The sequence below is a fragment of the Coptis chinensis genome, chromosome 1, assembly GCF_015680905.1.
Source record: "Coptis chinensis isolate HL-2020 chromosome 1, ASM1568090v1, whole genome shotgun sequence".
In the NCBI taxonomy this organism is placed as follows: Eukaryota; Viridiplantae; Streptophyta; class Magnoliopsida; order Ranunculales; family Ranunculaceae; genus Coptis; species Coptis chinensis.
This window is the reverse complement of record NC_141456.1, coordinates 31,949,923-31,962,260: the sequence shown is the minus strand read 5'-3', so window position 1 is coordinate 31,962,260 and position 12,338 is coordinate 31,949,923. Positions and strand designations below refer to the sequence as shown.

General features: G+C 35.4%; 1 protein-coding gene across 1 annotated transcript; it reads right to left on the bottom strand.

The window, feature by feature from the left end:
- Positions 1-11,139: 11,139 nt before the first annotated feature.
- LOC147523502 (uncharacterized) lies at positions 11,140-11,799 on the bottom strand. The gene has a single exon (XM_086571288.1). The coding sequence runs from the start codon at positions 11,797-11,799 to the stop codon at positions 11,140-11,142; it is 660 nt and encodes a 219-aa protein (XP_086427414.1).
- Between the last annotated feature and the right edge of the window lie 539 nt (positions 11,800-12,338).

Genomic DNA, 12,338 nt, shown 5'->3' with positions numbered 1-12,338 from the left:
AAAAGACTTAGGTTCTATTTTTCATCCTGTCCCAAAATGACAGAGATTGACAATTATCTGATCAATTGTTGTAAAGTAGAACTAGGAGTTGGAATGATATTTCAGAGATGAAATATCATTTCAATTCGACATGCTAGCATGATATGTTTAGAGATAGGTATATTATGTTAGGGATTTGAGATGGTAGTGACCTGTTTCTAAAAGACTTGTAGCTAGGCCTTGCATGAGTAGGATTAATCCTTCCCTATCTCTCTCTCTCTTTCATTTAACTATAAACAAACTTACAAATTTTAGATAACTTGTGTAAAAAAATCTACCTATAAAATCCTTCTCACTTAGTTCTCCAAAGTGTAGATTCCAGTTGTGATCATTTAAATTCTTGTCTTAGAAGTTGGAACGAAATCCCTACTCGAACTAGACTGACATTCTCAAAGAAAAAAAAATAGTGAGTAAGGAATTATTGAGTTTTAGCACGTAGTAAGTCAACTTCTAAAAACACTGAAAAGTGCAAAGATCATCTCCTTTACCAGCAAAAACCTCCTCAGGTGCCAACATTGCTACATGTGAGACTGCAATGGGCGCAATCTGCAAAGAAGAAAAATATGCTTCGACTCAAAAATACAATTAAGTCTGTGTATTAGTACTACCGTCAGACCTTTTTATGAAAGAATCTTAGAATTTGGTGGTAGATAGTCTCTGCCTCTTCCATTGCAAGAGTAGGAACATTTGTTTGAATAGACATATCCTCAATTACCTATTCAATATGACCACATACTAAATAAGTAACAAGATCTTACTAGAATGTTGAGTACATAACAAGCAAAAGTATCTTTATATATATATTGTAGTTCTCCCCTCTTTAATTGAGGAAGAGTAGCTAGAGTGTCCACGTGTACAGACTAATTACGATAAATTAGGAGGAAAAAACTACGAACCCCACAAATAAGATTCTAAACCGCACGAGTCCCCCAAAACCTTCTTTCTCCGTCTCTGAATTCACGTAGAAAAGCACAACTAAAACTCTATGAGCGAAAATTAAAAATACGTAGACATTACAATACCAGATTAAGAATTGAGTCCACCTCTCCAATGTGTGCATTTTCTCTGATCGACACTTTGGAGTTTGGATCTCCGACAAAATTAAGAACTCGCAACCAGGTATGTCTTAAACTCTTAATCAATTTCTCCAAATTCTTTCCCCTTAATTTATTGGATTGGGTTTCTTCTATTGAACCTTTATCCCATTTATGATTTCAATGATTTCAAATCTAAGATTCATTTTATGTTCGCATTGTTCTTGCTGAATTAATTGGTATCAACATGGTGTTATTATTATTGTTGTTATATAAAATGAGTTGAATGCATTCTATTGACCACCGTGCTAATGTCAGTTTGCTTGCCAAGAGTAATTATCCTTCGATTTGGGTTTCTAATTCCATTTAGTATGCTATTTCTTCTATTTGTTAGAGATGGTACCGATCACTGTTTCCAGTTTCAATTTTCTAACCGAACACACTATTTCAAAATCCAGGACTATACTTACCGTGTGCATCATTGGAATTGTTTCCCATCAATTCAACTTGGTTGTTGGTCAGCAGTACGAATGGAAGTGAAAGGTCCACCATCCATGGAATGTGCCGTACTGGGGTCAAAGAGAGATGGATGCAGAGTTTGGGCCTTCTTCCCAAACACAAACACAAAAACAACAACTTCATCAGACGAAGGAGAACAAGATGCCACCGACAAGACCGGTGCCTGTATCCGGCTCATACTATTAGCAGACTTAGTTGCATCCACTATGGGCTTATCTATTAATACACTATGATAAGCATCACCCCTCTCCTTACGACTTACGAGTGTTCATCTTCAAGTTTCTATTCTAAATAACAGGTGTTCTCAGTCATACCCTCATGTGCGTTCTCTCAATCCTCCTCTAGGGTTGATTGTTCTACGCTTCAAGTTGGGACTTTGCTACGGCCTCCGAAGCAGCTTAGCCTATTCAAGGTACAAGAATTTTTTTACTCTTTTTGTCTGCATTGTTCTTTCGATTTGATATAGAATATATCTTATATTAGAGCATATCTCATAGCTTTGCTATATATTTATCTCTCCCTCCCCAACGATAGTTTCTTCAATAATAAATCTTTTATCAAATGATTCAACTTTTTTTTTACAAGTGTTGTCTTCTTTGGGACTCCTCTTTCAATATCCTCGGCAAGCTTCCTGACTGGCAGCTAGCAACCATGTATGCATCCTATTCTTTTAACCAAATAGTGCAACATACTTGATTTATTCTCATTTTTTAGATATTGTGATGAAGGATTGGTTTCGTATGGGTTCTGTGGTCAATATGAGGTATTGCCAAACCATATCGTTCTGTTAATTGAGCAGAAAATTCTTGGTTTTGTTTACGTTGACTCAAAGTTGAAGCAATTGGTGCACACCATTCAAAACCCAAATTTGAAACAATTTAACAATGGTCACTCACTCAGTTGCACATTTGCATAAAACACTATTTGAAGAAAATTGAAACTCATGATCACATTATCATCACTGCAATGGGTTTGTCAAACTAGGCATTAGTATCGTGCACAAGTAGTTACCTATGAGCAACTGCACATGGTTATGCAGGTGATCAACTCATTACTCTTCCAGTTCTTAAGTATGTGACAAAGCATGAAATGGTACACATACTCCCTGTATTTATGTCATCCACTAAGTTCATTTGATGATTGGTTTGGGAATGGAAGCAGTGGAGGGGGGATTATGAGAAAGGTGGAGAAACAAACTGCGAACAAAAATGAGAAAAAATTGCCGAGAGAAAAACTACTCCAACTCAAAATGGAAACCCAACAAAACCCACGACTAAAAACTTTAAAACTAAAAAACCCTACTTATTCAAACCCAGACGAAACTCTATTATCTCAAATCCAAACCCTGCGCTAATTGATTCCCCACCTCAAATCAAAACTCTATTCATTTTTGCAATCTAAAATAAATAGTTGGGAAATTTGTAGTGTGGGTGAACTATACATATTTTTGTTATTGTCTCTTTACTTGACTTTTGATGATTATGGCTTATTATTTTAAAGACCCCCCTTCAATTTAGAAGTTTCAAGATATTAGTATTCATCGTTTGGATTTGGTTTCTGTATTTAATAGGATGAAGTAGAAGTTAAGTTGTCCGCGTAAAAGAAAAATTAGTTTTGTTGAAAGTACTTTAACCTGTCTTTTCAGCTTGGTCTAGTGATTGATCTGACAAACACTAACCGCTATTATCCGACATATGATTGGAGGAATCAAGGTGAGAAACAGTTTTCATTTTTGCCACCAATGGAAGTATAATATTATGTACAGTTTTTCTTAGGAATCCTTATTATGGTTTCGTGATTGCTACTTGATTGCCAAATATTCTGATGTCCAAAGTCTTTTCTGTGTTCTAGGTAGCATGCGGAGGAAGGGGTTCCTATCCCAAGACGAAGTGCGTAAATGACTTCATGTATGAGGTTAGTTTCTTTTTGCCTCATTTGCGACGAGCTACTCATCATTTCCAAGTTTTACATAGTCATCCTATATCGATAATTTCAGTAGTTATTTTTAGTTGGATAGATGTTAAACTATAAAATCATTGATGGATAATTTGGAGTAAGTGAGTTGGGTTGTGTTATGCGGTACATTATACATGTCTCTGTAATAACAATGGCCGCTGGTTTGGAACTTCTCCTTAAAGATTGTTTAGTGTGAAATGGATAACTCTCTCTCTCTCTTAAAATAGAGGAAATGTGTGGTTGTAAATTGTGTTTACGTGTTTGTCATATTTATTGTCATCATTATTTCTACAAGTCACACTGGTTTGACCAACTGACTGCGTAAGCTTATAAGCCTCTTACCTTTAACCATTAGTTTTTAGAATTATTGTCAAGGGTTTCAACATTGTAATCATACACTCGCTAATTATTTACTCGGGATTTTGTGTTGTATTGGTTCATGGAGTTGTGTGCTAAAATGTTCACCGTATGTGTAGGAGGGGGAGGGGGATATTGATCTGTATGGCGACCAATGCATAAAATTGATAATTCTAACAAAGAGCCCACACACCCACAATACAGAAAAACAATTTATAAGTTGGAATATAATTATGTTTTATCCCTTTTTATTCCAGGTTATGCAATTCTACTCCATCAAGCAACATTCAAAGAAAAAGTATGATGAAAACCCAATGATTTGTATAAAGGTATTATAAAAATGAATGCACTCTCCTGGAATGTTTTTGGGTGGCATGCAAATGATGCAATCCACATAGCCATATTCATCCGCATGATGATCGATCTGCTTTTGCACAAAATATGCAATGCACAAGGCCCCCCTCATAGTTCAGGAAGAATTCATTCTTCAGCGCCATGGGAATCTCAGGTGCCTATTTTTCTTTTATCTTGATAATATTACTTAATTAGAGATGATGTTCATTTTGGTGGTCTTATCCTTTGTACCACACCCAGTTAGTTGGTGCTGACCCCATTGAAAGACTGGGATTACTTAAGTATAGCTTCCAAACAGACACGTTGGGTTATCACCTTTCTGTCTTGGAGTGGCTATTTACAGATGGCCTCAACGTTTTATCACTTTTCAGCGGAATCGGAGGGGCAGAAGTTTCTCTTCATCGTCTAGGCCTTCTTCTGAAAGGCGTTGTCTCAATGGAGTTATGTGAAACAAATTGGAGGATCTTAAGAAAGTGGTGGCAGTGCAAGTGGACAAACAGGGGAGTTGGTGCAGATTGAAGACATTAACAAGTTAACATCTAACAAGCTTAAGTCTCTAATAAATGATTTTGGTGGTTCTGACTTGGTCATCTGTCAAAATCCATTTACTAATATTCCTGGAAGTTCCAAAGTAGCTCTTGATGGTGGAAACCCAGCAGGTTTTGACTTGACTTCTTTCTTTGAATGTGTCCGTGTTCTGCAAAATGTAAGGAGCACAATGGGATATAGGTGACACAACTTCCATATCTGAACCACCATCCTTGCGATGGTTTATATAAAATGTCAATGTTTGAACATGGGGTATCCTTTGCGGCGACTTTCTAGTTTATCAAATGGATGTACTTGCTTATTCTGCTCATGTAATTACAATGAGAAATATTCACTGCATGTGTTATAGGGTTGCATTTATTACTTTGGTAGTTAGGTAAACTCATGAAATTTGAAGACGTTAGCCATGTAAACTGTGATTGTAGCATTGCAATAGGCTTCAATGTTTTTTTTTTTATTGGTAAGCCTGTTTTATTGCTTAAATTGTTATAACCACTATTGCTGAGAAACAAAATCTAACAGAGAATCCTTTTTTTCCGATAGTAATCTACAGAGAATTCATGACAAACAAAATACTATCTAAAACCCACCACACCTCTTTCCAAAATCCAAACAACACTTAATCTTCCTGTCCCTACCAATCCCATCTCATCCTGTGAAGATTAATTCACTGGATGACGATTAGAAACAGTTCGAAGTAAGCACCCACTTCCATTGGGGTGCAGGGCGGCCATTATTATAGCATAATTTAATTTTCCAGTACTCTAATATGTTTCTTTTTGTTGATCAGAGCAAAGCAATACATTCTTATGCAAAACAAGTAGTAGAGTTGGATCAACTGTTGAGGAGGATATACATATATTGTGGGAATGTCTTGATAAGTATAGTTAATCTTTCCATATGATTGGGAACTCCTTGTTATTCAAGTAGCTTCAATATATATGAATTTTGCCTTATAGACAATCTCATAAAACTTCAATCAAACTTCTATTATTAAACAACAAAATGAAGTTGATGGGTTTTATCAAATGTGAGTTTTTTTTTTAATGGAGAGTGAGGTTTTTACGTTATACGAAATTTGGGTGAGTAATCAATATAATATTAATATATAATAGTTATGCATATTTGTAAATGTTTTTTAGAATAATTATTATAACAACACCCGTTCGTAGATAATCTTTGAAGATTCACATAGTGAGTCATGTATAATTTAAAGAATAATTAACGGAAAATTAGGAACTGGATAATCTTCAATGATCCCATAAATAATAAATCAAGCATAATTTATTTTTTATGTCATATTTGCAATGACATTACAGTGGATCAGTAGAAGTTGGTATTACATATCACCACATTGGATAATTAAAAGGAAATCAGAAACTGGATTCAAATACATAACTGGGCTCAAAGAGTAATTAATGGGAAATCGGAAACTTTATACAAATACAATAAACTAAACTCAAAAAGTAATTAACTAGAAATCAGAAACTGGAAGCAATTGCATTAAACTAACGTCAGAGAATAACTAATGGGAAATTAGAAATTGGATGCAAATCCTTAAAAAATATTTAACGGGAAATCAGAAACGGTATGCAAATACATCAAACAAACCTCAAATAATAATTAATGGAAAACCAGAAACTGGATGCAAATGCATTGAACTAAACTCAAAAAATAATTAACAGAAAATCAAAAATCGAATGCAACTGTATTGAACTAACCTCATAGAATCATTTGTGGGAAATGGAAACTAAATGCAAATGCATTGAAATAATCTCAAAGAATAGTTAACGGGAAATAAAAAAACTAGATGTAATTGCATCAAACTAACCTCAAAGCATAAATAATTAGAAACTAGATGCAGATATATTGAACTAACCTTAAAGAGTTATTAACGGGAAATCGAAAACTGGATGCAAATGCAATGAACTAATCTCAAAGACTAATTAACGAAATATTGAAAATTTGATGAAACTGTACTAAACTAACCTAAATGAATAATTATCGGGAAATTATAAATTTGATGTATGTAACTACGTTGAAATAATCTCAAAAAATAATTAACGGAAAATCGGAAACTTGATACAAATGCATTGAACTAACCTCAAAGAACAATTAGCATAAAATCGGAAATTGGATGCAACTGCATTGATCTAACCTCAAAGAATAATTAACGGAAAATCAGAAACTAGATGCAACTGCATTAAACTAAAATCATATATTAACTAACGGGAAATCAGAAATTGGATGCAAATGCATTGAAATAACCTCAAATAATAGTTAACTGAAAATCGAAAGCCGAATGTAACTGCATCGCACTGACCTCAAAGCATAAATAACTAGAAATTGTAAACTATCGAATTAACCTAGAAAAATAATTAACGGGAAATCAGAAACTGGATGCAGATGTATTGAACTAACCTCAAAGAGTAATTAACATGAGATTGGAACCTAGATGCAAATGCAATTAACTAATCTCAAAAGCTAATTAACGAAACATCGAAAATTGGATGCAACAGTACTGAATTAACCTTAATGAATAACTAATGATAAATCATATAGTGGATGCAATTGCACTGAACTAACCTCAAATAATAATTAACGGAAATCGAAAACTTGATGCAACTACATTGAACTAACCTCAAAGAATAATTAACAAGAAATTGGAAACTGAATACAACGTACTATATTGAACTAACCTCAAAGAATAATTAATGGAAAATCATAAACTTGATGCAAATATATTTAACTAATAACCTTAAAACATGTTTGCATTATATGTAGGCGGAATAAATATTTCAACAAATATAGTTTTGCATTTTTAGTAGTGTTTATCATAATTCTTTATTATGATTGAGAATGTTTTGCTATTCAAGTAGTTTCAATATTATCTTCGCCACATTGGGCATTCTCACAAAACTTCAATCAAACTTCTATTATTAAACCTAACAACAACAAAAAGTCGATGAGTTTTATCAATGTTTGGTACTTCCTTTTTATAGAGAGTGGTGCAAGAAATTTAAATGAGTGATTAATATAATTTTTATATCTCATAGTTATGCATAGTTTACTAATATTTTTTAGAATAATTTAATATAACGGCACCGTTCGTAGGACGGGTTTGAAAACTAGTTATTAGCCAATTAACCTCACAATGGCCCTATGAGCTTAAATACCAATCTGAATTAACTAATGTGGGTCGGAGCTGGCAGAAAGAGCTAGTCTTCACTTGTGGCCTTGCTTAGATTTTCGAGTTTTGATCATCAGTAACTTGGAAGAACTCTTTTTTGTGGTACTTTTCTGGTATATATGGGAATCCCGAGTTTCCAATTCGTCGAGCTCAATGGGAAGTTCTTCCAAGTTTCAAACCGAATGTGGACACTGCTTGGCTTTGTGCGAAAGTGAATGAATTTGTTGAAGAAAACGAGGAAGACCAAGAATGAATTGGCAAATTTGAAACATTTGAAGGACCTAATTAACAACCGCGAATTGATTGATATGGAGTTCATAGGCCCAATTTTTACTTGAAGTAATAAACAAAAATTCAAAGATCAGTAGTTTCCAAAAGAATTGATGGAGCTATGTGCAATGATTCTTGCGCCAAACCTTCCAAAATGCAATTGTTCTTCACAAAACAACATTGGAATCGATCACAAAATTATGCATGTTTAAACGGAGAATCCAAGACTGATTGAGAAGGCCCTTTCGGTTTGAGGTGATGTGGGCATCTGATACCTTGTGTAAACAGGTAATCAAATAAGCTATGGATGTAAACTTTAGAGGGTCGCCTTCTTATACTCTGCAGGAGTTTATCTGAATGTCGAGGGGGATTAACTTAATGGAACCACACGCATTTTGGTCACTTAGATACCAAATTGGCCACTTAAACAGAAACTTGATGAATGTCAACAAGGACAAGCTTTGCATATAGAGCCAACTGAGCAGCAATTAATGGAAGAAGAAGATATACTCAAGGAAGCATGACTGGTTCTGCAGATGAAGGGTATACCACGGCATGATTGGTTTGGACAAGGGGAGCTTAATACACGATACTGTGAGGATTTCTCCAATACCCAGAATACATGTCAATCAATAAAGAAAACCAAATAATAATAGGACATACCTGAAGTCATAGCGTTGATCAAGCAAGTCCTATAAGCAGCAGCGGAACGTTGTTGTCTTCCACTCCAAAACCCTTCTTGTGTTCTCTCACAGTGGATGGAAAACTTATGAGAATCAGAATAGGGTTTGGGGTGGGGACCTCAACTTATATATTATGGGTGTATTTCTATTATAGCCCATCATGATAATAGAAATACGCTTAAGCCCAAAAAGTATCTACACATATCGTTAAGCCCATACTCACTTTATACACGTGTCATGACTTGACACGTGTGGTTTGAGACATGTAAATGACTCAGTCATGTTACTTTAAGATCACAGTTTAGTGAGTCTTCTCAATGTCACTCGGACGTAATTCGACAATTAACAATTGTGTAATGTGTATGATCTATGTAGGTACACCTTAAAGAGAAAAGTTCTAACAATCTCCCACTTGTACCACATAGGTCATAACCTGATATTAAACAATGTTGACCTTAAGAGCTCTAAATTTTATTGTCGAAATAATGAGTGACGTCTCAAAAAACACAATCTGGTCCATTGAAAATAAAAATATAGGATATGATCACAGCAGCCTTTGCCACATTTAGCATGACTTGACCCATCTGTGGTCACAATACTAATATCTCCAACGACATAGATTAAGTATGGATGTGTAGCATGAAAATAACATATAATGTGATCCCGGAACATGTTCATTTTCAACTGGTCCAACCTTATGATTTATAATGATTTCTTTATTCTACTTAATCAAATTTTATATGCGCAACCATAAATGAATAAGTAGATAACTTTATTTCAAAAAAAATAATCATCAATAGTAAACAAAAAATTAATACAAACTCCCACTAAAATGAAACATCAGAAGGACTAACCACCCCCATACGAGCTACATGCTCCTTAAATGCCTTAGGTGGTAAGCCCTTAGTTAGCGGATCAGCTATCTGGAGATTTGTATTAACATACTCAATTGTCATATGATGATCTTTAACCCTCTCTTTCACGACAAGAAACTTGATGTCAATGTGCCTAGACTTTGTTAACTCTTGTTGTTCTTGGAATAAAGTTCTCATGGGCTTTATTATCACAATAAACTGTTAATGGTTTCTCAATGAAACCCATTGCATGAAGCCCGAAGTGTGAAATTTCTATACCACTTTACTTGATTTGATGCTTCAAAACAAGCAATAAATTCTGCTTCCATAGTGGAGGAGGCTATTAGTGTTTGTTTGACACTTTTCCATGATCTGACACCTCCAAACTAACATGAAAACATAACCGGGCGTGGATTTTCTACTATCCAAGCAACCAGCAAAATCTGAATCCGAATACCCAATCAACTCAAAATGATCGGTTTTGCGGTATGTGAGCATAAAAATTTTTGTCCTTTGCAAATACCGCATCACCTTTTTAGCCGCTTTCCAATGATCCATTCCCTGGATTACTTAAGTATCGCCTAGCATTCCAGCTACCACGACGCAATATCCGACGCTGCATAAACTTGAGCATACATAAGACTCCCTACTATTGATGCATAAGGAATATCTTGCATTTGTTCTTTCTCTAAATCGTTCTTTGGACATTGAAGCAAACTCAATTTATCACCCTTAGCAATGGGCGCATCACCTAGTGCACAGTTTTGCATGCCAAACCTACTTAGCACCCTTTCAACATAAGCCTTTTGTGATAAGCCTAGAATGCCACGTGATCTATCACGATGAATTTCAATGCCTAGCACAAAAGATGCTTCACCAAGATCTTTCATCTCAAAATTCCTTGAAAGAAATCGCTTGGTTTCATGCAAAAGGCCTATGTCACTGCTCGCTAGTAAGATGTCATCAACATATAACACTAGAAAAATAAATTTACTCCCACTGATCTTGTGATAAACACATTGATCCACATCATTTTCCTTAAAACCAAAAGAGGAAATGATGTGATCAAACTTTAAATACCACTGACGAGATGCTTGCTTTAAGCCATAGATGGATTTCTTTAATTTACAAACCAAATGTTCAGAGCCTTTGGACTCAAAACCATGAGGTTGCCTCATATAGATAGTCTCCTGAATGTCACCATTCAGAAAAGCTGTCTTAACATCCATCTGGTGTAACTCTAAATCATAATGAGCTACAAGTGCCATAATAAGTCTAAAAGAGTCTTTCGATAAAACTGGAGAGAAAGTCTCTTTATAGTCAATGCCTGCCTTTTAAGTAAAGCCTTTTGCAACAAGACGTGCTTTATATCTGTCAATGCTGCCTTTTGAGTTTCTTTTGGTTTTGAAAATCCATTTGTTAGCAATGGGTTTGACTCCATTAGGCAACTCGACAAGATCCCAAACATCATTGTCTTTCATAGACTTTAACTCCTCTATCATGGCATTCATCCAATCTAAGAAGTGAGCACTTTGTTTGGCTTGAATGAAAGTAGAAGGATCATTTTCCATTCCTATATCAAACTCATGCTCTTGGAGATAGACTATATATTCATTTGAATTGATAGCTGCTCTCCGCTCCCTAGTTGATCTCCTTATTGGCACTTCCAATTGAATTTGTTGAGGTTCTTCTATAATAGCTGGGGCCAACTCAGGAATATTTGGTTGATCTACAACCGCATCCTGCCTAATGACAGGTGTGATCAACTCATCTCTGTGGATATCCATTAAAGGAATATCAACATGCTCTTCTTCAAAAGCAATATTCCTTTGTTGTGTGCTCCCACTATCCTCAACATCCTCAATAAATTTGGCATTATCCGTCTCAATTAGGGTATTGGAAGAGGGGTAATAAAACTTGAAACCCCTTGACCTTTCCGAATAACCAATAAAGTAGCAACTAACCTGCGTTCTTGAGTCCGTTTTTTCTTTCATTAGGCCTATATGGCCTAGCCTTTGGACAACCCCAAATATGTAAATGCCTTATCTTGGGTTTCTTTCCGGTCCATAATTCATATGGGGTTTTAGTTCTTTGCTTTACTAGGTACTCGGTTAAGGATATATACTGCAGTCTTTAAGGCTTCACCCCAAAGAGACTCTGGTAAGGTAGAATGACAAATCATACTCCTAACCATGTCCTTTAGAGTCCAATTTCGTCTCTCAAATACACCATTTTGACGTGGAGTCCCTGGCATGGTGTATTGAGGAACGATGCCACATTCCTCCAAGTATCTTGCAAATGGTCCTGGATGTTGGCCTTTTCCATCATACCTACCATAGTATTCACCACCACGGTCGGATCTAATAGCTTTAATTTTCTTAGAATGTTGATTTTCAACTTCAGCTTTATAGGCCTTAAATACATCCAGTGACTGTGATTTTTCATGAATTAAGTATAGATACCCATAACGAGAATAGTCGCCTCAGAACGTGATAAAATACCGTTGACCATTCCAAGAAGCCGTAGGAAATGG

Bases quoted from the DNA above. Each gene is read 5' to 3' on its own strand.
- LOC147523502 (XM_086571288.1), bottom strand. From the start codon at position 11,799: ATGAAAGAAAAAACGGACTCAAGAACGCAGGTTAGTTGCTACTTTATT.